The following is a 27,364-nucleotide window of genomic DNA, read 5'->3' on the forward strand; positions in this document are numbered from 1 at the left end:
TGCCTGCTCCCAGACTACCAATAACCAGCAAAAATCTATTTAAGCATAAAAATTCAAAAAGAAAAAATAATATAGCACCTTCAACTGCACCACAGACTAAAACAGTTAAATGTGGTCTATTAAACATTAGGTCTCTCTCTTCTAAGTCCCTGTTGGTAAATGATATAATAATTGATCAACATATTGATTTATTCTGCCTAACAGAAACCTGGTTACAGCAGGATGAATATGTTAGTTTAAATGAGTCAACACCCCCGAGTCACACTAACTGTCAGAATGCTCGTAGCACGGGCCGGGGCGGTGGATTAGCAGCAATCTTCCATTCCAGCTTATTAATTAATCAAAAACCCAGACAGAGCTTTAATTCATTTGAAAGCTTGTATCTTAGTCTTGTCCATCCAAATTGGAAGTCCCAAAAACCAGTTTTATTTGTTATTATCTATCGTCCACCTGGTCGTTACTGTGAGTTTCTCTGTGAATTTTCAGACCTTTTGTCTGACTTAGTGCTTAGCTCAGATAAGATAATTATAGTGGGCGATTTTAACATCCACACAGATGCTGAGAATGACAGCCTCAACACTGCATTTAATCTATTATTAGACTCTATTGGCTTTGCTCAAAAAGTAAATGAGTCCACCCACCACTTTAATCATATCTTAGATCTTGTTCTGACTTATGGTATGGAAATAGAAGACTTAACAGTATTCCCTGAAAACTCCCTTCTGTCTGATCATTTTTAATAACATTTACATTTACTCTGATGGACTACCCAGCAGTAGGGAATAAGTTTCATTACACTAGAAGTCTTTCAGAAAGCGCTGTAACTAGGTTTAAGGATATGATTCCTTCTTTATGTTCTCTAATGCCATATAACAACACAGTGCAGAATAGCTACCTAAACTCTGTAAGGGAGATAGAGTATCTCGTCAATAGTTTTACATCCTCATTGAAGACAGCTTTGGATGCTGTAGCTCCTCTGAAAAAGAGAGCTTTAAATCAGAAGTGTCTGACTCCATGGTATAACTCTCAAACTCGTAGCTTAAAGCAGATAACCCGTAAGTTGGAGAGGAAATGGCGTCTCACTAATTTAGAAGATCTTCACTTAGCCTGGAAAAAGAGTCTGTTGCTCTATAAAAAAGCCCTCTGTAAAGCTAGGACATCTTTCTACTCATCACTAATTGAAGAAAATAAGAACAACCCCAGGTTTCTTTTCAGCACTGTAGCCAGGCTGACAAAGAGTCAGAGCTCTATTGAGCTGAGGATTCCATTAACTTTAACTAGTAATGAGTTCATGACTTTCTTTGCTAACAAAATTTTAACTATTAGAGAAAAAATTACTCATAACCATCCCAAAGACGTATCGTTATCTTTGGCTGCTTTCAGTGATGCCGGTATTTGGTTAGACTCTTTCTCTCCGATTGTTCTGTCTGAGTTATTTTCATTAGTTACTTCATCCAAACCATCAACATGTTTATTAGACCCCATTCCTACCAGGCTGCTCAAGGAAGCCCTACCATTATTTAATGCTTCGATCTTAAATATGATCAATCTATCTTTGTTAGTTGGCTATGTACCACAGGCTTTTAAGGTGGCAGTAATTAAACCATTACTTAAAAAGCCATCACTTGACCCAGCTATCTTAGCTAATTATAGGCCAATCTCCAACCTTCCTTTTCTCTCAAAAATTCTTGAAAGGGTAGTTGTAAAACAGCTAACTGATCATCTGCAGAGGAATGGTCTATTTGAAGAGTTTCAGTCAGGTTTTAGAATTCATCATAGTACAGAAACAGCATTAGTGAAGGTTACAAATGATCTTCTTATGGCCTCGGACAGTGGACTCATCTCTGTGCTTGTTCTGTTAGACCTCAGTGCTGCTTTTGATACTGTTGACCATAAAATTTTATTACAGAGATTAGAGCATGCCATAGGTATTAAAGGCACTGCGCTGCGGTGGTTTGAATCATATTTGTCTAATAGATTACAATTTGTTCATGTAAATGGGGAATCTTCTTCACAGACTAAAGTTAATTATGGAGTTCCACAAGGTTCTGTGCTAGGACCAATTTTATTCACTTTATATATGCTTCCCTTAGGCAGTATTATTAGACGGTATTGCTTAAATTTTCATTGTTACGCAGATGATACCCAGCTTTATCTATCCATGAAGCCAGACGACACACACCAATTAGCTAAACTGCAGGATTGTCTTACAGACATAAAGACATGGATGACCTCTAATTTCCTGCTTTTAAACTCAGATAAAACTGAAGTTATTGTACTTGGCCCCACAAATCTTAGAAACATGGTGTCTAACCAGATCCTTACTCTGGATGGCATTACCCTGACCTCTAGTAATACTGTGAGAAATCTTGGAGTCATTTTTGATCAGGATATGTCATTCAAAGCGCATATTAAACAAATATGTAGGACTGCTTTTTTGCATTTACGCAATATCTCTAAAATCAGAAAGGTCTTGTCTCAGAGTGATGCTGAAAAACTAATTCATGCATTTATTTCCTCTAGGCTGGACTATTGTAATTCATTATTATCAGGTTGTCCTAAAAGTTCCCTAAAAAGCCTTCAGTTAATTCAAAATGCTGCAGCTAGAGTGCTGACGGGGACTAGAAGGAGAGAGCATATCTCACCCATATTGGCCTCTCTTCATTGGCTTCCTGTTAATTCTAGAATAGAATTTAAAATTCTTCTTCTTACTTATAAGGTTTTGAATAATCAGGTCCCATCTTATCTTAGGGACCTCGTAGTACCATATCACCCCAATAGAGTGCTTCGCTCTCAGACTGCAGGCTTACTTGTAGTTCCTAGGGTTTGTAAGAGTAGAATGGGAGGCAGAGCCTTCAGCTTTCAGGCTCCTCTCCTGTGGAACCTGCTCCCAATTCAGATCAGGGAGACAGACACCCTCTCTACTTTTAAGATTAGGCTTAAAACTTTCCTTTTTGCTAAAGCTTATAGTTAGGGCTGGATCAGGTGACCCTGAACCATCCCTTAGTTATGCTGCTATAGACGTAGACTGCTGGGGGGTTCCCATGATGCACTGTTTCTTTCTCTTTTTGCTCTGTATGCACCACTCTGCATTTAATCATTAGTGATCGATCTCTGCTCCCCTCCACAGCATGTCTTTTTCCTGGTTCTCTCCCTCAGCCCCAACCAGTCCCAGCAGAAGACTGCCCCTCCCTGAGCCTGGTTCTGCTGGAGGTTTCTTCCTGTTAAAAGGGAGTTTTTCCTTCCCACTGTAGCCAAGTGCTTGCTCACAGGGGGTCGTTTTGACCGTTGGGATTTTACATCATTATTGTATGGCCTTGCCTTACAATATAAAGCGCCTTGGGGCAACTGTTTGTTGTGATTTGGCGCTATATAAAAAAAAATTGATTGATTGATTGATAGTTCTGAGCTTTCTCAGAATCATCCTTACCCCACAAAGTGAGATCTTGCATGGAATCCCAGACCGAGGGAGATTGACAGTCATCTTGTGTTTCTTCCTCTTTCTAATAAATAATCATAACAGTTGTTGTTTTCTACCAAGCTGCTTGCCTGTTGTCCTGTAGTCCATCCCAGCCTTGTGCAGGTCTACAGTTTTGTCCCTGGTGTCCTTAGACAGCTCTTTGGTCTTGGCTATGTGTGAACAGGTGTCTTTTATACAGGTAACAAGTTCAAACAGGTGCAGTTAATACAGGTAAAGAGTGCAGAATAAGAGGGCTTCTTAAAGAAAAATTAACAGGTCTGTGTGAGCCTTAATTCTTGCTGGTTGGTAGGGGTTCAAATACTTATTTGCAGCAGTAACATACAAATAAATTAAAAAAATCATACATTGTGATTTCTGGATTTTTTATTTTTTTTTTTTAGATTATGTGTCTCACAGTGGACATGCACATAAGATGAAAATTTCAGACCACTCCATGATTTCTAAGTGGAAGAACTTGCAAAATCGCATTGTGTTCAAATAGTTATTTTCCTCACTGTATTCTGGAGCTGTATGCCATAATTATCAAAACTGAAAAGAAAACCTTTTTCATTTATCTGTAACGAGCGTAGAATACATAAAAAAAAAAAAAAAAATCACTTTTTGAAATACCTGACAAAAAATATTGAACTTTTTCATTACCCTGTAACTTTCTGAGATGCCCCCGTATAGGTCCTGACACACATTAATACTGGTGTGTATCCCCATAATCCTTCTACCACACCCACCGGATGAAATGCCAGTCTGACACAGGTTACTACTCCCAGCCAAGGTTTGTACCTGTTTACAGCTGAGTGGACTATGAATATGGGTATGCAGTTTTTTACTGTGGGTAGACAATGCATATGAAGTGACTTGTCCAAGTACACAGACAGGTAGTGTGACTGACAAACAAACCCAGGCCTACATATTGTTAATCTGTCATGTTGTATAAGAAGAGCTACTTGAAAGCACATTTTTGGGCCAGCACTTGGCCTTGATTCAAACAGAAATGGGCCATTTGCAAGAGGGAGGAGGGAGATTTTGACCACTGGTTTTTCCTGTTTTTTTTTTTTGTTTTTTTTTTTTGTTTGTTTAGGGCTTTGGTTGAAACTGATAAATCTTCCAGTGAAAGATTAAAGATTTGCATTTGAAAAGCAGCCTGTCACACTGCTGTCTGTCCTTCACCCAATGCAAAGTGTTTCAGGTCTGCACACACACACACAACATGCACTCTGTGAAATCATGTTTTATTACATTACATTGCTAAAGATATCGTGGAGTTTTTCATGGAACATTCATAATTTGCATACAAATAACTCATTTTCACATTAAAAGAAATAAAATAAAGTATGCATGAATAAAATCTTCACTGAAATGACATTTGACTTAACTGTTAAAATTTTTTCTGCTTTCTCTATTGAAATGACATTGCAGGACCTACTACAGAGAATACAAAAGTCATACTTTTTAAGCTTTTGGATGTGTTCTGATGTGTGTATGGAAAACAGAGATGTTTCCAGAAAATATTTCCCTCACTCTCTCCTGACAAAAGAGCAGGAGAGACATGAACATGTTGAGCAGGAAGCAATATTTCCTTGTAGGGCTAAGGTGTCTGAGCAAGTTATTTGCATCCCCCTCCTTTGCTCTGACATGTTTACTGAGTGATAGCTGCCGTTTGCCTGCGTGCTGCTGCTCTGGACACATTTCAGCTCAAAGCACTTGTTTCTTTGATAGACGCCTGGTGACTTGGATCCAGACAAAACACATGTAAGTGCAGAGTGTGTTTCACTGTGGCTGTGAAGGTGTTCCTCTGTGAGCTCTGGTTATCTGTGTTTTCAGGGTCATTGCATGGCGTCTGAAGAAGCTGCGGCCAAACGGGCCAAACCTCTGGCCTCTAGGGTCCACTGGAGCAACAGAGAACGGTTTTCCAATGCACAGGACCCGGAGGCTCAAAGTATGAAACTATAAACACAACTTTATTACCACCCTTGCTGACATTTAAGAACATTATCACTTCATTCTTAGCATAAATTGTTTTTTTTACCTCCGCCATGGAGGTTATGTTTTCGGTCGCGTTTGTTTGTTTGTTTGTCTGTCTGTCAGCAGGATAACTCAAAAAGTTTTGAACGGATTTTGATGAAGTTTTGTGGAGTGGTTGGAAATGATAAGAGGAACAAGTGATTAAATTTTAGTGGTGATCCGGATCACGATGCTAACGTGTTAGCATGTCTATGGCATTTTCAATGTTAAAAGTTAGCATTAAGCAGTTGCAGCTGTCATCACGTTCGGGTGCATTTGTTTTCACATTGTAATATTTCTTAAATTTATTTTTGTTTATACATTAATAATCTAATGATTATTATATACAATTTTAGAGAAAGAGATAAAAAGAAATAGATCACTGTGCCAAGGAGGGAAGCTCTTTAGGGTCAGTGACCCTATGGCCTTGTTTAGAGAAGTGTTTCTTAAATGTTAAAAAATTCATATATTTGCAGTTTAGTTGAATAATAAATTGAATTTTGTCTCTTATTTGTTTTTGTCTATAAGCACATGCAATATCAATATCAGTGCTCAGATGACAGTAGCTTCTGGGAAAGGTGCAAGTTGCAATAAACTGTGATGCCAAGCGCTAAGGATACATGCTATCCAGTCACAGCAGATGAAACATCATTGTTAGACTTTTTTAGGTTCAATGATTCCACGGCGTGTAGATGTTATGGCGTCAGTGACCCCATGGCCGTGGCAGAGGTTTGCACTCTCTGAGTGCTTCTAGTTTTTACTGTTTATGGTTGGGGGCCAGTCATCATTCTTGACCGGTTACAACCAAATAAAATCTGACTTAATACCATTCCATGTACGGCTGTGTGATATAAGATATATGTTTTTGAATGTTGCAAAAAAGTCAGTTGATACAGGCTATATTAAAGTCAACTGTTAACGCTGCAGTTACCAAGTTAGGCTACACTGGGCATGTTGTTTAGCCTAACATGAACTAGCTTACCATTTGTGTAATAAATTCTCTTCACATGTTAGACTGTCCATCAGACAGTGATAAATTTGATGTGTAAAGAGCCTGCGTGGAGTTGCATTGTGCTGTGTATCTATTACGCAGGAATGGCTGCGTATGTTGCACGTAGGTGGAGAAGCATTGGCCTGCCTCTCCTTCTTCTGTGGCTTTGGCCCTCCTCTTCGTCTTCTGTGGTTTTTTAAGCTTCACTGCTAGCAAAGTTCAGCAGAGTACAGCAGGATGAATAAAAACTAGCAATGTACTGTAGATATGTACTGAAAAAATCTAAAAGGATTTTTTGCTGGAGTGGCGTAGGGTAGTGTAATTGCAGAGGCATGGTATACAGTAGCGCAGTGTTACGTAGACGTGCATACAGTAGTGGAGTGTTGCATAGACTTGCCTAGAGCACTACAAAAAAATGAAACATGTTTAAGTTTTTGCGTTCATTTCCCGGATCCCTTTGCGTCCCTCAGTGTATTGCCGCATAGGGCTGCCTAAGCTCGGTGTAGTTGGTACACTGCATTACACAACCTTGTTGGCCCGGTGTGAAAGGGGCTTAAGATCAACATTCATCAGGTTGCTTGCAGGTGGCCATTGAAGTTGATGATGACATCTCTCTCTCTCTCACTCTCTCTGGGAAATTCAGAAAGCTAAGGGGAGGGGGTATCTTTGGTGTCTCCTTTGATGGCTTCAGAGCCAAAAGTTGAAACCACAGTGTTTCCCACAGGTCAGACACAGGATACCATCCCCAGGTGGGATAGGTCCACAGCCCAAATGCTCATGACGGCAATGGTGTTGATCTTTTTGATGTTGAGTGTGGTTGGCCTCAAAGATCTGCACAGCCCAGTGGTACAGTGAGCACCACTCAGCCCAGAGGGATGCCGTACTTCTTTAAGGTAGCCTTGAGGTGATCTTTAATAAAACAACAACACACGGGTTAAGCATTTACCAATACTTCAAATTAACATTTCTGTTCTGAAACATTCAAAGATTTTGTTTGGTTTTGTTTGTGTTCATTGAACCAGTTCAAAGACTTGTTGTAAATTCACATTTAACGCGTGCTGTCAGTCATTTTTAAAATGACCTTAATAAAGTACGCTGCAGTTACCCCTCTTTACGGAGCCCTAAATGTGTCATCGCAAAATGTTTTGCATGTGGAGAGAATGTGCGCATGTTTTACTACAACGTGCACACATTTTACTACAGTGTTTGCAGATTTTACTATATTGCGCACTCGTTTTACTACACAGTAAAATCACCAGTGTAAAAGTAACACTGACAGTGTTAAATTAAGACTGCCAGTGTACATATGGCCTTACTCTGGTCAAAGTGGGAGCACATGTTCACTGGCAGTCTTAATTTAACACTGGTGAGTTTACTGTGTATACTGTGCGCTCATTTTACTGTATTGTGCTCTCATTTTACTAAATTGTGCATTTGTTTTACTATATTGTGTTCTTGTTTTACTATACTGTGTGCTCATTTTAAGCATTGCAAAATGAACGCACAGTTTCTAAAATGAGCAGTGTTCATTTTACCAACTGACCAACACTGTTTTCCCCCAAAATGAGAGGTCCTCCATTCTTTATTAATTAACTTGACATGCAGCCAGCTGCGAGACTGGAGTTTAGGGACAGTTAACAAATTACCACGGCGAAAGGAAATGCTTTTATAAAAAACTCCGTGACATACATTTATGGTTTGTTGGGCCACCAAACTCATATTATACATCAATGAGCTCCCTTTGGTTGTACTACAGTACTTAGATTGGAAAAAAAAATGTACAATTTTATTTTATATATTTTTTACATTTGTTGCTGTCATAAATATGAATACAATCTCAATAGATTTTATTTAAAGCTGGAGTTTATTTATGTGTGATGTGACTTTGGTGGCACTACAAGCTATAAATAAAAAGTTATTGTGATTTTATTCAAATTTATTTCAGCAAAAAAATCTTCAAAATTGTATAATCACACATATTTTCCAATCTAAGTACTGTAGTACAACCAGAAGGAGCTCACTGATGAGTGACGTCAGTTTGGTGTGACTTCAAACCATAAATGAACATTACTGAGTTTATATCAAAGCATTTCCTTTCACCATGGTAATTTGTTGAAGGTCCCTGACCTCGGTTCTCACAGCCAGCTGCACGTCAAGTTCACTGTAATTCATAAAGAATGGAGGATGTCTCATTTTGTGGGAAAACAGTGTTGGTTGGTTGTAGTTTGTTGTTTGTATTCAACATTTGGAAAGAGGTGTTATTTGATTTAAAACAGTGATTCACTTTGAAGTTACTGATTCTGCAGAAATCTCCGTACAACAGCTTGCGACAGCGAACGATGAGAAAATGTCAGAAACGACTTAATGTGAGCATGAAATGCATATTTTGAGAGCTCAATTTAGGCCTGTAATGTGCCCACCTTTATTGGACATCATTTTGACATAATTTTGAAAAGTTTGGACCCGGTCTTAAATAGTGATTAAATTTAAATTTTATAGAGATAAATGGGTAGATTAAAATCTTCTCAAATTCCCTGCCATTTGCAAGAAATGTATAGGATTAATGGCATTAGTCAGTCAGCGAATCATTGAGTCAGTGGAACCATGATATTTTCATAAACAACTCCAGCAAAAAAAAATAGTTTGAATAATAATAATAAAAAAAACTAAAAATAAAGTCTGCATTAAAAGGAAATACACTTACACAGTGCTTTGCTTGATAAGCCTTGTGGTGATCAAATAGTGTGTGCCTGTCTCACTGTTTGACAGCACAGAGTTGTGGAACCAGTAACAGCGATTAAACACTGCTTCCTCTTCTGTTCTCCACCGCACTCCAAGCAGGGGTGGAGCCACAGGGGTGAGGGATGGAAAATATTATTATTATTATTATTATTATTATTGATGATGATAATAATAATAATAATAATAATAATATAATAACAACAACAACAACTATAGCTGTAACTCGACGGTGCAATCAAGTGGTCTCATAGTAATAAATAACTCTTTGAAGTTACAAACTCAGATCAGTTTTACTACTATTACTTTTAATTATTTTGAAAAATGCAGGGTTTTTTTTTATTCCCTGACACTGTTAATATTGCAATTTAATGCAACAGTTAAACATTTTATTTTAAAATGCGCTGTAAAACACTGGACACTTTGTTTTCATTCAGGACCACAGGCAAACATTACTTATTACATTATTATTATTACATTAAGATACCAGTCCCCATCAGATGTACTTTCACATCAGAGTCTCCAGTAACACCAGGAAAATTCCCTAGATTTCGCACTAGTAGCTTTTTTGAAAAAAAAAAAAAAAGAATTTGCCAAAGGGGTCTGAATAGTCACTAAATTTAGAAACAAAGTTGCATAGTTGGCAACACAGCTTCTGCTGTTTGTCTGAGATGCACTTTAATAAACATCAACTTCCTCCTCAAAATACTGTCTTTGGAAAATCTGTCCACCAAATAAGCAACACTTGTTGTTTTAGTGCATGCTCGTAAAACAGAGATTGTATTCACTGTCAAAGTCCACAAAAAACACTGATTTCACACTGCAAAAAAAAAAAAAAAAATCTGTATTTTCCCTTTCATTCCCACTGGGGAATGAATGGGAAAAATGAAGCGGTACCTTCACAGCTATGAATGAGCTGTAGGTTTCTGTGGCTGTGATTGGAGAATCTGTGCATGGTCATAGTGTCACCAGTAATATAGGTGGTGAAATGAAACTGAAACATTTTCTTCTAACAAACACACACACACACACACGCACACACAGTGGTGTGTATTTTCAGATGCAGCTTGCCAGAAGGCACACTGGAGGCTTGAGCGTAGATGTGGTCTGTTTTCTTCAACATACTGTGTATCTGGAAAGTATTCACAGCACTTCACTATTTCCAAATTTTGTTATGTTACAGCCTTATTCCAAAATGAATGGAATTCATTTTATTCCTCAAAATTCTACACACAATACTCCATAATAACAATGTGAAAAAGTTTGTTTTTTTTCCCTTTTTTTTTTAGATTATTGCAAATTCATTTAAAAAAAAATGTCCACGGTACATAAGTGTTCACAGCCTTTGTCATGAAGCTAGAATTGAGCTCAGGTGCATCCTGTTTCTGTCAGTTGAGCAGGAACAGTGCCAGGTGCACATGGCGCCGCTTATGCGGAAGAAATAAAAACCAGTTGGTACGTGTTGAACCATATTGTGCCACTTATGTGGAATAATAACCCCCCCCCCCCCCAAAAAAAAACAAAACATACCACCCAGGACCCTTTCAAAGCCTCTGATTGCCAGTCAGAGACTTTACCACTGAGCTACGGAGCTGTTCTTTGGAATGTGAGGGAAGCTGCCTCATGTCAGGAAGGACATGGTAGTATTACAAAAAAAAAAAACAATTACAATCCCACACCATATAAAAACACTGCATTTATCAAGCAAGCAATCCAAATATGATTCGTCTGTTCCTCTGGTGATGACCCATGGCCACAGACATACAGTCATGAAATGACATGAATGACAAGCAATGTGCTCTGATGTCCACATCTACTGGTCAGGTACGTCCATTCGGCTGTGCGCGTGTTCTGCCCAACACGTGTTTTGTGGACAGCGCACCACAGCACAGACACTGCATCCTGTGGAACAGAGCTCACATGGTGACGTGACGGTCAGATTGCCCGCAGCATGTTCTGATCTGACAGTCCATTTCAACCTGTGGGGCTGTCAATGTCTGCTCCATGCACGCGTGCGCTTGCTGCAGCTTGTCGCCACCACAGCAATGTTTTTATTTATGTCCACGTAAATACAGCAATCAGACACATGCGCCTCACAGTGGACAGTTGTTATTCCATGACTGTCCAAACACAGTAGGTGTTGTGTAGCTGGAATGTCCAGAATGACAGATCACCACAGCTGCTTCTGTCGGAAGCCACGCCTCCCATGAGTGGAGCGCACATACCCACGTGTTAGTGTGTGTGTTTGCAAAGTGACACTCATGGAGAACTTAGACAAATTTCACAGCAGTACGACAGTTATTGTCTGCAGTCTCTTGTCATGCCAAGAGTGTGACTGGCCACACATTTTCTAAGTGCCATGTGAGCGGTGTTCAGTGTTCGTGCGTGCCACCTGGACTTTGGCCGGCACCTGCCACGAGAGGGTGCGATGGGTTCGCGCAGAGCACACTTTGTCTTTCAGGTGCTTGTGTGCACAAATAGTTGTAGCAACAGGTGTACGAGGTGTTGGCGGCAGGAACAACATTACACGGTTTGCACACGATTCCTGTGTCATGCACACTAAGTGTGCACTTCATCCTAACTTCGCACTATGTGTGAAGGGGCCCTTAGTTTTTTTTATTTTTAATAAATTTACACAAATTTCAAAAAAGGTTTTTTCATGTTGTCATTACAGGGTGTTGTGAGTAGAATTTTGAGGGGAAAAAATTAATTTACTCCATTTTGGAATAAGGCTGTAACAAACAAAATGTGGAAAAAGTGAATTCTGTGAATACTTTCTGGATGCACTGTAATAAGTCACTGATCGTAATTGAAAATGTGGCATACGAAATACCCTGCATACTTTGTGTATGTGATCAACAAGTATGTTTTTTCTAAAATACGTGAAATTTGACTCTGATATTGGTGTCTTATAAGTGGATCCTGTCATATGAGAAGATTCTGTAGGTAATGTTCAGCTTTCAGGGTCCTGCTAATGTGATGTTTCGTGTTGACTGCAGGAGCGTGGAAGCAGGACAATGTGAGGGAATGGTTAACCATCACTGTCACAGAGTGAGTATCACATTGTGTCACTGTGAATATAATTGTGTTACCTGTTATTGCTCCCTCATATCACTGCAGATTCTGACTATGATATATGACAATAATAGCTGTTGATTTTGACCAAAAGAAGATATTCTCTGTCACCCTATGGTGGAAACCCTGAGCAAGACAAGTTGATTTCTCACTTAGATTTCAGAAGAGTATCTCCATGTTAGCTTAGTAATGTTTCCACCCCAGTTGTTTGTGGCCCATAGTTGGCCTTGGTCACACTGATGGATCCTCAAATACTGTTTTTGTCTACTAAATGTTGGGTTTCTTGAGACTTGTTTCTCAACTAAGGGTGTATCAAAATATGGGTCTTGTTAAAAATGTGTAAAAAAACAAAACCAAGTACAGGAGGTACCTGTACTTGGTTTTGTTTTTCTGTAACATGCATATGTCACAGACATGAATTTAGGTCCTTCAGACTTTATCTAACAACTGGATATGATTCATGCAGACATGAATGTGCGAAGCTCATCAGCATCTCACCATGTCATTTAGGTCCTTCAGACTTTATTTTGAGTAAATGCTTCAGCAGAGCATTAGCAGACACAGTAAAATCACAAGTGTAAAACTAACACCGACAGTGTTAAATTAACACAGCCAGTGTACATATGGTCCCACTCTGGCCAGAGTGGGACCATATGTTCACTGTCAGTGTTAATTTAACACTGGTGAATTTACTGTGTAGCAAAAACCTTTCACTCTGTCCCCCCAGACCCCCCCGGCTTTTTAAGCATTTTTCTTTATTTGCCTCTCACATGCCTGGAAAAGTTCCTCGGCATCTAACCATGTCCTTTAGATCCTTCAGACTTGTTTCAGTAAAACTGTTCTTGGGAGCATGAGCATGACTAAAACTTTTCAGACCTCCCACCTTTTTAAGCATTTTCCTTATTTTGCCTTTCAGCTTCTGGGGGAGAGGGGCTCTGCCCCCATACTACTCACCTTTTTAAGCATTTTTCTTTTTTGCTTTTCAGCTGAACCCACTAATTACAGCCCCCTTAACCCCTTGCCACTTTAAGCATTTTTTAAATGTAGATGTAAATTAATATTCAAAGATTTCAGCTAGTTGACAGTAGGGCTGTACAATATGGCCAAATTATCGTATCTCAATATTGTCATATAAATTGTCATGTAAATGTCACTTATATGCATGCTGTCCATATTCTTGGGCAACGGGCAACGATGTTCAATCGGATTCATGTCTCAGCTCTGGCTGGGCCACTAAAGGACATTGACAGAGTTGTCCTGAAGCCACTCCTTTGGCTGTGTGGTTAGGGTCATTTTCCTGCTGAAAGATGAACTGTCACCCCAGTCTGAGGTCAAGAGTGCTTTGGAGCAGGTTTTCATCCAGGATGCCTCTATACATTGTTGCATTCACTCATCCCTCAATCCTGACTAGTCTCCAGGTTTCTGCTGCTGAAAAACATCCCTACAGCATGATGGTGCCACCACCATGCTTCACAGTAGGGATGGTGCCTGGTTTCCTCCAAACATGATGCCTTGCATTCATGGCAAAGAGTTCAATCTTTGTCTCATCAGACCAGAGAATTTTGTTTTTCATGGTCTGAAATCAGGTGCCTTTAGGCAAACACGAGGTGGGCAGCCACATGCCTTTTACTAAGGAGTGGCTTCCATCTGGTCACTCTACACGTAAAAAAAAAAAGAACCAACTTAAAAAAAGTGTTTCAATTGGTAAAATCTGAATGAATTAAGTTGTATGAATTTAAGTTTGTAAGTTAAATCAAAATCTAACTTACAGACTTAAGTAAGTTTGTAAGTTAGCCACAGTTCTCATTGTGTTCACAATATTTCATGCTCTAATTAGTCTAAAACCGAAGGTTACGTACTAACTAGATGTACTATAAACAAAGACAATAATTGATCTAATCACAGTATTCTTCAGACTTAAGAGGAAAACAATGAAATTAATTGTGATCAGTCATAGAAAAAAATGTGTTTAATGTGATTAATTTTTTTTATTCAACTGATGGCACAAGTAGGAAGGCATGATATAATTTCTTCGACTATGCATGAAGCTGTTATTGTTGTCTTTGCAGGCATTTGTTTGTGTGATTGAGTGAGAGACAAAAACCTAGAAAAATGAATTGTAGTTAGTGGTAAAGTTTACATACACTCCTAGTCAAACGTTTGGACACACGTTCCCATTGGGGAACTGTGTCTAAACGTTTGAGTTGGACTGTACATTAACATTAAGCAGAGGTTCATCAAATCTGGGCCAAATGTACACATCCCTCCATAAAGGATCCAATGTGGACAGGACACCCTGAATAAAACTGGGAGAAGCAGAAACCACCTTCATCAACAAATTATGAGGTCCCATGTGTTAAGATTCATTAGACTGAGCCAAAACTGCAGGCATAAACCAGTACAGCAATGAAATACGTGACTTAATTTACTATAAAATAAGGGTCAAGTCCAAAAATAGGGAGCAGTCCAAAACATCAGGTATAGTCAGATGGCAGCGCAGAGAGGAGGGGAGATGAAGATAAGAAGTGACAAATGAGAAAGCACATGAAACAGTGACAAGCCAAATCCCAGTTATTTGTCTTTTGGCTGTCCCCATTTGTTCAGGGTCACCACAGTGGATCCAGCACGGTTCCACACTGGAATATGGCACAAGTTTTACACCAGATCCCCCTCTTGATCCAACTCCAGTTTTACCTGGAGGAACTAACACAGCCCCTCAGAGGTCATCCAAGTAATAGCGAGGACCCACTTAGCTTAGCTCCTGAGGTCTGGATCAGACATATATATTTATGGGTGTGTGTGCTGGACTGTGTGGGTGTGTGTGTTCATGCCATGTCCCTAATTTTAATAAAGTGTGTCCTGTTGTTGCAGGGAGGATGCAAAGCATGTGCCACTGAACGAAGCTGCAGGTACAACCACTGCATATACTTCACTTTCTGCTTCACCTGTAGACATGTTCTAGACAGCCATTGTGCATTACTTATGTATGAACAGTGCTGTGGTTTTCACTGAATTACACATGTGACCATGCTGGTGAGTACAATGCTTACCTCTGAATGTTTTGTAGTTGCAGACTGAGTGGGGGTCTTTGAGGAACAAGTGAAATGATAAACGGATGAATACTGTGGTTGTGACTGATAGAGGGTGTGTTGGCTAACACCTTGCTATTCAAACTGAGCTGTTATATGCATTGTACCTTACCAGTCAAAATTTGGACACACTTTCCCAAGTGTGTCCAAATTTTTGACTGGTACTGTATGTCTGTTGGAGTCCTCACAGACTACGATGTAAGTGATGATAAATAGTTTATACATACACACACACACACACACACACACACATACACACACACATCAACTCCACTTACCATGTTTAGAGGATAAGAACAACCCCAAGAAAACCATCCCAACCGTAAAGCATGGGGGTGGAAACAAAATACTCTGGGGGTGCTCTTCTGCAAAGGGGACAGGACGACTGCACCGTATTGAAGGGAGGATGGATGGGGTCATGTATTGCGAGATTTTGGCAAACAACCTCCTTCCCTCAGTAAGAGCATTGAAGATGGGTCATGGCTGGGTCTTCCAGCATGACGATGACCCCACACAGCCAGGGCAACTAAGGAGGAGCTCCATAAGAAGTTCTTCACCTGTGTAGTGAACCCCACAGGTGAATAACTGCCAGTGCTCTTGACTATTTCACTGAGATTTCTTCAACAAAACTTTCACAGAATTCTATTTAAAACTTGCTGAAATGTTTTAACACAATAATTACTTATACATTTATTATTGGAGAAATATAAAATGTTTTATAATACCTGCATCAGAGTGAATTTTAAAGCAGTTTTAATAAGACTGAAAATAAACCAGTCTTGGTACAATCACTGATTGGGATGAATTTACTCATACTGTTGTTGGGCAGTATTGGTCGCCAAATCTACATGTGCCTGCAGCTCCCTGTTTGAAGCTAATCCATTCAAACAGCATGCAAATGATGCTGAGAAAACCATGGAAACGATAAAGTGTGCCTCACACCTCTGGTCAGTTCAAACTTTACATACAAATGAGTCAATCCTGCCCAAGCCTGCATCATGTTGGGCATCTATCATGTTTTCTGGGTTTATCTGTGATACATACTGCATTCTGCTGGTTTTAGGAGACCTTAGTGCAGATATAGGCAAATCAAAAACAACTATCCCTGGCACCTGAGAGGTGTCTGGGAGTTATGTGGCTACTGGTGTGTGTCTCAAACATAATTGGCTCATGAATTAGGATCTAATATGGCGGAGTGATGATTCCCTCTGTCACGGATGATTTTGGTGATGATCAGTATCTGCCAATAAAGTGTGCCTGTTTCGATTTCTTCAAGTCTTTTAACATTCTCTATTAAGTTTTCCTTTCATCTCACTTTTGCATTGTCACCATAAGACATCAAAAATTAGACTGGGATAAAAAATAACTTTTGTGTACCCTGTTCTCTGTAATTTAGCAAAGATAACAATGGTTGTACATGTGAGCCATTATGGCAGAGTGATACATTGTTCCTACAGTGGCAATACAAATGTCTATATACACTTGGACTTTAAAGCTTTTTAACATTTTCTTGAATTAGTTTTATTATATAAAATCAAGACAAACAAAATTCATTACTCTATAAAAAATATATATATATTTCTACAACATCATATAAAAAATAATAAAAATGTACAACTCAAAACAAATGTAGAAGTACTCATCCAAAATACAACACATCTAAATAATCACTATTACATTTTTCTATAGGCTGTGGCCAAGTGGTTAAGTGTGCTTATTTCCACACTGTAAAAAAGAAAAAGCTGAGAAAACGCAAAATATCAAGGCAACATGATGCAAGACATTTTTGAGTTTTCTCAACTTTTACCTACTGTTGTTGACTTAACTAAGGTTTACAAGTTCTGACAAGAGTTCTGCCAACTTGGATCTTCTTGTTCACCTAATTAGGATAATCCTGGAAGGCTAACGAAGAAATTCTAGTTTCAATGCCATGTATTTCTGCCTTCACCAAATGCAGATATTCTTGTTGAATAAACATACAATTATTCCTTCAATGCCATGTACTCCTAAATTCATCAAACACAGATATTCTTGTTGAATAATCATACAATTATTCCTTCAAGCACATGTTCAGCTCTCCACAATTTCTCTGATACTTACTGGACTGGTAAGCATTGAAAGCCGAGATAGGCATGTCCAAACTTGTCCTCTGACACGCCGAAACGGAGGTGTTCCATTGTCTCACTTCCAAAGCGAATCGGTCTTTACACGTGAAGCCTCCGCGTGGCTTTCCATGACAAAATCTCTTGTTAAAAGTGAAATCTGCCGGAAAATGGCTGATGTCCAGCTCTTGTGATAACCAGAGAAAGAGCACATGACGGTCTTGTATCCACAGAGCCTTCCGTTTAGAAATGGTCCGGTGGCTTGTGCCACGTCGTCGCAGCTTGGAGCGCGGCGCGCTGAGCGTCCTTAAAGGGGTCCTTAAAGCTGTACTAACAGACCTTATTCTCTGTGAAGCCCGTAAAATTTTCACCGAAAGCCAGATAAATTTTTGAAATGGTTTCCAGGTGCCAGTTTCTAACAGCTTCTGAAAAAATTCTGATGGAAAAAAGTCCTTTTCATTCCGCCATTTCCAGACAATGAAAATCCGATGAGGGGGCGGGACCACTCCTTCCCAAGGCCTGCTCACAGGCGAATGACGTAACCGACAGGCGTGGAAAAACTCACGCATGCGCACGAGGGTTCAAGCATGTCTGACGTAAAAACATATGAATGAAATCCATATAGTTTTTGAAAAAAATAAAAAGGACCATTACTTTATTGACAGACCTCGTAAAACTCGTGCCACATGAACAGGCAGATCCACCGCAAAAGGCTAAGGAGCATTCATTTTTCTTTAGATAAGATAAATATCATCTTGTTCCTCCAGTAGTCCAAAGGATGAAGATATCTACCATCTGCTATCACTGTCATTTTGCTCTGTTCCGTGGACCATCCAATAGCGCATCCAACCATCGGTACATCAGCTCGTCCAGTGCTGGTGTGGTACTACGATCTCTCTAACTTGTCATATTTACCCATTTAATTCCACAGATGAGGAAAACACCATCAAGGATATGCATTGATTCCATTTTTTGATTTTTGTGATTTTACGGGCTTATGCAAAGCGTTACTGTTGAACAGGCAAATTGGGAGATTGGGAAATTCTCTCTAAAAATTTCACTTCAATAGTTACTGACCAACACAAAAAATCACCCAGAATCAACAAACGTGTGAAGTGTTGCTCAGATTTCTTCCTCTTTCTCATGTTTGGTCTGCACATTTATTCAAGCTTCTGCTCAGATTTGTATTCTTTTCTTTGCTGAGGTTTTTTTTTTTTGTACACCATTGGTCAGCTGGATATTTCCATGAACAAGTGTGTGTAATGGATGACTTTAAGTGGCTGGGAATTTGTTCTGAACATCTGCATTTGTGATGTGGTCCCATTGTATACTACATCCAGTGCTATGAGAATTCAGATTTGCTTTTTCTTTCAAGAGTCTGAAATTTGTAGCCCCTCCCCCATGCCTCCAGAACAGTCTATTTCTTGGGTGCCAAAATGTGACTTAAAAAAAAAATAGCTTTTGACATTTAACTATTTCACTGCGCCATATGTAGGGGAATTGGTTTAGGGAACTAGAATTTTGGAGTTTTTCCAATTTACCCATAAACCTTCCACTACAGTATATAATAAATAAATAAATAAATCTGGTAAATCTGAAATGGTCATATATTTATTATCCATGTCATGTTGTCATGTTGAGTTGCACCAGGAATGACATCTGGGTCTGTTCCATAAAACAGGATTATCAAATAAACCAGGCTTATTTCTTTAGTTTGGTTTATTTTCCACTGACTTATTTAACAGACTAACAAAATAAGACTGGTTTATTTGGTAATCCTGTTTTATGGAACGACCCCCTGGTGTAAAACCTGTGTGAGATCATCATGCTGTGGTGACGCCTAGTGAAAAGAGAGAAGAAATGTTGAGATGGTCATATATCATTCACTGTCTCAATCTTAAAAAAAAAAGAAAAAGAAAAAAGACTCTTCTGGTTTTTCCCTCAGATATCCTTGACCCTTGTTTTATCTTTTTGTTTGACTTTGAGCTCAGGCTCCAGAATGTTGTTACTGTCTGATGGGGCATTTTTTTTACTATGTCTTATATAGCATTATGTCTTATGCTGTTGTGTCCCCTGCAGAGCCTTTGAGCAGAAACTCTAGCAGTGATGATGACCTCGCTCTGGGTGTAGAAGGTAAACAAACTCTCAGCCTGGACTTGTAAGGTGCCGTTCTCACCAGGGATTCTTTATAAAGGCAGAGTATCACAGGGAACACAATGGTTGTCGGCAGAGTCTTTTGTGTATTTATATTGCAGAGGATGCTCCTTCGTCATCACAGTCCTCTGTCACTGTTAATCTTATGCTCATGGCAAAGTCACTGACAGATCATTAACACAAGAGTTCAGAACAGTGTCTGCAACAATCAAAGTTATGTTACGACAATAACCACAAATGTGTCTTTGAATTCAGTCTAACCAACAGTACCATGAAATGAAAATATAACCCAATTATGTCAGATGATATTCTTATGAAAAGGTTTTTTGGAATTGTTAATTAGGGCTCCTTCACACCAAGCATGAATGAGTAGTAATCAGGGTGAATCACGACGAATCACAGCGAAACAGCCTGCATGAAAACATTGAGCTGACGTCAGGAGGGCACGCATGAACGATCCCGCTGCAACGCTTTCATGTACGTGCACGAGAATGCATGAAACTGTTGCAATGGGAACACAGTGTGAGCAGCTGGTGCATGTGGAACCACATCATGCAGCTGCTGTGGGAAAAAAAATACATGCCACCCACGGGATTCGAACCTGCAATTTACAAAAGCTCTGATTGTCAGCCAGAAACTTTACCACTGCACTACCATTGCTGCCCTATAAAAGGTGTGTAAAATCCCTGAAATCAACATGGAGATAAATGCATTATATGCAAGATATTTAGGCGTACCTTATTAAACACTAGTAGAGTTCCACTTTAGATTTGGAATGTATAATAGAAGATATATCTTACAGAATTTTCATATCAATATGATATATGATATGACTATGATTTCAGAATCAGAGAATCATAATTGACTTTATTGACATTGTAATTTGCATTACAACGAGATTTGAGTGCAACTCCAAAAAGGTGCTTTCTGTGGTGCGAGTAATTTTTAGCCAATATAAGAGATAGTGAAATTTAACAGTAAATTATTCAGAGTATATGTACAACTAATATAAACATAAGGTAAAATAAAATAAAATAAAATGTGGACCAAGTAAAATGTAAAACGAGAATTATATACAACTGTGTAATCATATTGCACGGGAAAATTGCACATGGTTTACAGATATTGCACAAGAAACTTGAAAGGTGCGGATTAGAGTGATTTGTTATTGTTCAGTGCAGTGATCGCTCTGGGGAGAAAGCTGTCCCTGAGTCTGTCTGTCCTACTTTTGATTGACCTATACCGTCGGCTGGAGGGTAGTAGGTCAAACAGGTGGTTGCTGGGGTGGGATGTGTCTTTGCTGATGCTGGGAGCTCTGCTGAGGTAGCAAGAGCTGGCAATGTCTTCCAGGCTGGGCAGAGAGCAACCAGTGATCCTCTGGGCCGTTTTGATCACCCTCTGCAAAGATCACCCTTTGACACAAAGTGAGATTCCATGGGATCTCGTCTGTCAATCCAGGAAGTGTTTAACATTTGAACATTTCCTGTTTTACTGTGGACTTGAATTTTGGCATTTCCACATAAAAGTAAATGGCAAAGTAGAAAACCATCCCTTCTGCTGTTTAAAATTGGAATACAGTCACATTTTGCTTCCTTGTCACATTTAAAAGACGCAAGTAAAGACTCACAAATGCTTTGTGAAAATGTCTCCACATATTTGTTTTGAATGTTAATTATTACAAACATGTAATGAATGTAAATGGCTTATGCAAAAGAAATGCCTTGTAAATACTTTCCTATGTATTTTTACCTTTTGTTTTCTACCTTTTATTTGTATGTTACTGGGCATTGTTGTGAAATGTTCAAATGCGCTTATCTCCCAACGAGAGTTTTGTACATTACATTGTGTAAAAAAAGAAAAAAAAAAAAGGGGCACTTCCTGTGATGCTTCATTCATATTATTATTATTATTATTACGTCTATTTTGTCATTTGAATTTTAAATGGACCACAATGGAAATAAGTGTTTTAACTTTCTTGTGTCATCCATGTATTTTTAAAGAATTTACAATTATATTATGTGCTTACATTGAAGTTACTAAATAAAATGCTTTTAATACATAGATGATTTCTTCCACCTGCAAAGTATAACGAAGAATCATCCCATCCTGTCTGTGGCTGAAGCTGAGACCCTGATTCATGGATTTGTCTCTTCTAGATTGGACTACTGCAATATTCTATTTTCTGGTTTCCTGCAGTCCAGCATTAGGGCTCGTCAATTCATTCAAAATGCTGCTGCTAGACTTTGACATGAAGCAGAAGGTTTGACCACATTACACCCATTTGGCATCTCTTCACTGGCTTCCTGTCCCTGTGAGATCGGATTTTAAGGTTCTGCTACTAGCCTATAAAATTGTTCATGGACTGGCGCCTCCCTACGTAGCTGACTTAATTAAACCCTAAGTACCGGCCCTAAGTTCTGTGTTCTCAGGGTGCAGGACTACTTTGTGTCCCTAGGGTGAATAAAAAGTCTGCGGGTCACAGAGCTTTCTCTTATCACGCCCCTGTTCTGTGGAATGATCTCCCTGCATCAATAAAACAGTCAGATTCTGTAGAGACTTTCAAGTCTTTCAAGTTTTCTTTTTTGTATGGCAAGCAAACTGGTATAGTATAGTACAATGTTTTTTACTCTTTTAATTCATTTTATTAGGAAATAGAGCTGGCCGCGACCTCAACTTTATCTAAATTATGGGTCTTTTAATGAAGCTTAGGGCTAGTGGCCGGCGATCATCTTAGTATTTCTCTTGTTTTTCTTGTTGTTTAATGCTGACAAATTATACTGTATTTGTTGTCTTTCTGATGCCTGATTCTGTTTTTTTTTTTCTTCTCTCTCTGTTTGAGGTGTGGCTCCATCCAGAGATGGGTGTGCATCTGTTCCGGAAACCCTCCTGTCCTGTGCACCAGCAACATTTCCTGTATATTTGTTTTGTGAATTGTTTTATAAATTGTGTCAGTAGCATGGCCCAAGCAGAAGGTCACCCTTTGGAGTCTGGTCTGCTTGAGGTTTCTTCCTCAAAGGGAGTTTTTCCTTACCACTGTCACCTGTGTGCTTGCTCTGGGGGTTGGGAAGGTCAGACCTTATTTGTGTGAAGCGACTTGAGGCAACTTTGTTGTGATTTGATGCCATATAAATGAAAATAAATGGAAACCTTTGGACTCAAATGACTGATATGACTGGGTAACTCATTCCAGGCAGTGATACCAGTGTATTTAAAAGAAGAATGACCAAAATACTTTACTTGGGGAATAGAAAGGGACAGGGGGCCGGAACTGGTATTGTCGCCGGAATTGTGAGCACTAAAAGAGGAAGAAAGATACTGTGGGGCATTACCATGTGTAACGGTATGTACAATGTTGACTTTTAATTGCTTTACTCGAAGAGCCACCGGCAGCATATTAACCTGTCTGAACTCAACATGCCCAATATTGGTCCGGGGGAAACACTCAGAAGAAGGTGAATAACTTTATTCTGAGTTATTTGAAGATGATTCTTATGTCCCTTAGGGCCCATTCACACATAGTACGAATAAGTACAACTCAGGGCGACTCATGGAGAAACAACTCGTATGAGCGAACCATGAAAACATTCTGCCGACAGGCAGATGTGCATGATCCCGGTGCGAAGATTGGAGAACAATAAAATGAAAACCAGCTGTATAATTATTGAATATCACTGGGTGGATATAAATAATAAATTAAAGAAACATATTCAGCTTGGGACTCCCTTATCTCTCTGCCTTTAACCTTCAAGTCCCTACTTCACCCAACTGTGAATTCCTCAAAACTATATTGGATTCTGGATCTATTGGACTACTATTAGATTAACCATGGAATTGATCAGCTGGTCTCTGAACGCTATTGACACCATTTTTTCTACAAGAAGGTCAGGACTGGGGGATCCTACCTGCCCAGATGGAACGTATCCTGCGGGCTATCAATCAATCAATCAATCAATCAATCAATTTTATTTATATAGCGCCAAATCACAGCAAACAGTTGCCCCAAGGCGCTTTATATTGTAAGGCAAGGCCATACAATAATTACATAAAAACCCCAACGGACAAAACGACCCCCTGTGAGCAAGCACTTGGCGACAGTGGGAAGGAAAAACTCCCTTTTAACAGGAAGAAACCTCCAGCAGAACCAGGCTCAGGGAGGGGCAGTCTTCTGCTGGGACTGGTTGGGGCTGAGGGGAGAGAATCAAGAAAAAGACATGCTATGGAGGGGAGCAGAGATCAATCACTAATGATTAAATGCAGAGTGGTGCATACAGAGCAAAAAAAGAAAGAAACACTTAGTGCATCATGGGAACCCCCCAGCAGTCTAAGTCTATAGCAGCATAACTAAGGGATGGTTCAGGGTCACCTGATCCAGCCCTAACTATAAGCTTTAGCAAAAAGGAAAGTTTTAAGCCTAATCTTTTGGGGTGATATGGTACTATGAGGTCCCTAAGATAAGATGGGACCTGATTATTCAAAACCTTATAAGTAAGAAGAAGAATTTTAAATTCTATTCTAGAATTAACAGGAAGCCAATGAAGAGAGGCCAATATGGGTGAGATATGCTCTCTCCTTCTAGTCCCCGTTAGTACTCTAGCTGCAGCATTTTGAATTAACTGAAGGCTTTTCAGGGAACTTTTAGGACAACCTGATAATAATGAATTACAATAGTCCAGCCTAGAGGAAATAAATGCATGAATTAGTTTTTCAGCATCACTCTGAGACAAGACCTTTCTAATTTTAGAGATATTGCGTAAATGCAAAAAAGTAGTCCTACATATTTGTTTAATATGCACATTGAATGACATATCCTGATCAAAAATGACTCCAAGATTTCTCGCAGTATTACTAGAGGTCAGGGTAATGCCATCCAGAGTAAGAATCTGGTTAGACACCATGTTTCTAAGATTTGTGGGGCCAAGTACAATAACTTCAGTTTTATCTGAGTTTAAAAGCAGGAAATTAGAGGTCATCCATGCCTTTATGTCTGTAAGACAATCCTGCAGTTTAGCTAATTGGTGTGTGTCCTCTGGCTTCATGGATAGATAAAGCTGGGTATCATCTGCGTAACAATGAAAATTTAAGCAATGCCGTCTAATAATACTGCCTAAGGGAAGCATGTATAAAGTGAATAAAATTGGTCCTAGCACAGAACCTTGTGGAACTCCATAATTAACCTTAGTCTGTGAAGAAGATTCCCCATTTACATGAAAAAAATTGTAATCTATTAGATAAATATGATTCAAACCACCGCAGCGCAGTGCCTTTAATACCTATGGCATGCTCTAATCTCTGTAATAAAATTTTATGGTCAACAGTATCAAAAGCAGCACTGAGGTCTAAAAGAACAAGCACAGAGATGAGTCCACTGTCTGAGGCCATAAGAAGATCATTTGTAACCTTCACTAATGCTGTTTCTGTACTATGATGAATTCTAAAACCTGACTGAAACTCTTCAAATAGACCATTCCTCTGCAGATGATCAGTTAGCTGTTTTACAACTACCCTTTCAAGAATTTTTGAGAGAAAAGGAAGGTTGGAGATTAGCCTATAATTAGCTAAGATAGCTGGGTCAAGTGATGGCTTTTTAAGTAATGGTTTAATTACTGCCACCTTAAAAGCCTGTGGTACATAGCCAACTAATAAAGATAGATTGATCATATTTAAGATCGAAGCATTAAATAATGGTAGGGCTTCCTTGAGCAGCCTGGTAGGAATGGGGTCTAATAGACATGTTGATGGTTTGGATGAAGTAACTAATGAAAATAACAATCAGAGAGAAAGAGTCTAACCAAATACCGGCATCACTGAAAGCAGCCAAAGATAACGATATGTCTTTGGGATGGTTATGAGTAATTTTTTCTCTAATAGTTAAAATTTTATTAGCAAAGAAACTCATGAAGTCATTACTAGTTAAAGTTAAAGGAATACTCGGCTCAATAGAGCTCTGACTCTTTGTCAGCCTGTCTACAGTGCTGAAAAGAAACCTGGGGTTGTTCTTATTTTCTTCAATTAGTGATGAGTAGTAAGATGTCCTAGCTTTACGGAGGGCTTTTTTATAGAGCAACAGACTCTTTTTCCAGGCTAAGTGAAGATCTTCTAAATTAGTGAGACGCCATTTCCTCTCCAACTTACGGGTTATCTGCTTTAAGCTGCGAGTTTGTGAGTTATACCACAGAGTCAGGCACTTCTGATTTAAAGCTCTCTTTTTCAGAGGAGCTACAGCATCCAAAGTTGTCTTCAATGAAGATGTAAAACTATTGACGAGATACTCTATCTCACTTACAGAGTTTAGGTAGCTACTCTGCACTGTGTTGGTATATGGCATTAGAGAACATAAAGAAGGAATCATATCCTTAAACCTAGTTACAGTGCTTTCTGAAAGACTTCTAGTGTAATGAAACTTATTCCCCACTGCTGGGTAGTCCATCAGAGTAAATGTAAATGTTATTAAGAAATGATCAGACAGAAGGGAGTTTTCAGGGAATACTGTTAAGTCTTCAATTTCCATACCATAAGTCAGAACAAGATCTAAGATATGATTAAAGTGGTGGGTGGACTCATTTACATTTTGAGCAAAGCCAATTGAGTCTAATAATAGATTAAATGCAGTGTTGAGGCTGTCATTCTCAGCATCTGTGTGGATGTTAAAATCACCCACTATAATTATCTTATCTGAGCTAAGCACTAAGTCAGACAAAAGGTCCGAAAATTCACAGAGAAACTCACAGTAACGACCAGGTGGACAATAGATAACAACAAATAAAACTGGTTTTTGGGACTTCCAATTTGGATGGACAAGACTAAGAGTCAAGCTTTCAAATGAATTAAAGCTCTGTCTGGGTTTTTGATTAATTAATAAGCTGGAATGGAAGATTGCTGCTAATCCTCCGCCTCGGCCCGTGCTACGAGCATTCTGGCAGTTAGTGTGACTCGGGGGTGTTGACTCATTTAAACTAACATATTCATCCTGCTGTAACCAGGTTTCTGGTAGGCAGAATAAATCAATATGTTGATCAATTATTATATCATTTACTAACAGGGACTTAGAAGAGAGAGACCTAATGATTAATAGACCACATTTAACTGTTTTAGTCTGTGGTGCAGTTGAAGGTGCTATATTATTTTTTCTTTTTGAATTTTTATGCTTAAATAGATTTTTACTGGTTGTTGGTGTCTGGGAGCAGGCACCGTCTCTACGGGGATGGGGTAATGAGGGGATGGCAGGGGGAGAGAAGCTGCAGAGAGGTGTGTAAGACTACAACTCTGCTTCCTGGTCCCAACCCTGGATAGTCACGGTTTGGAGGATTTAAGAAAATTGGCCAGATTTCTAGAAATGAGAGCTGCTCCATCCAAAGTGGGATGGATGCCGTCTCTCCTAACAAGACCAGGTTTTCCCCAGAAGCTTTGCCAATTATCTATGAAGCCCACCTCATTTTTTGGACACCACTCAGACAGCCAGCAATTCAAGGAGAACATGCGGCTAAACATGTCACTCCCGGTCCGATTGGGGAGGGGCCCAGAGAAAACTACAGAGTCCGACATTGTTTTTGCAAAGTTACACACCGATTCAATGTTAATTTTAGTGACCTCCGATTGGCGTAACCGGGTGTCATTACTGCCGACGTGAATTACAATCTTACCAAATTTACGCTTAGCCTTAGCCAGCAGTTTCAAATTTCCTTCAATGTCGCCTGCTCTGGCCCCCGGAAGACAATTGACTATGGTTGCTGGTGTC

The 27,364-nt window shown here is 39.3% G+C and overlaps 1 protein-coding gene across 1 annotated transcript in view; it reads left to right on the top strand.

Moving 5' to 3' along the window:
• Positions 1-5,109: 5,109 nt before the first annotated feature.
• LOC117509307 overlaps positions 5,110-27,364 on the top strand; it is a 155,348-nt gene continuing 133,093 nt past the window's right edge. Inside the window, exons 1-5 of the mRNA XM_034168997.1 lie at positions 5,110-5,227; positions 5,300-5,414; positions 12,209-12,260; positions 15,156-15,193; positions 19,555-19,608. Of these exons, the coding sequence (XP_034024888.1) occupies positions 5,309-5,414; positions 12,209-12,260; positions 15,156-15,193; positions 19,555-19,608 (250 nt within the window). The 5' untranslated portion in view covers positions 5,110-5,227; positions 5,300-5,308. The remainder of the gene's footprint in view (positions 5,228-5,299; positions 5,415-12,208; positions 12,261-15,155; positions 15,194-19,554; positions 19,609-27,364) is intronic.

The sequence above is a fragment of the Thalassophryne amazonica genome, chromosome 1, assembly GCF_902500255.1.
Source record: "Thalassophryne amazonica chromosome 1, fThaAma1.1, whole genome shotgun sequence".
Classification (NCBI taxonomy): domain Eukaryota; kingdom Metazoa; phylum Chordata; class Actinopteri; order Batrachoidiformes; family Batrachoididae; genus Thalassophryne; species Thalassophryne amazonica.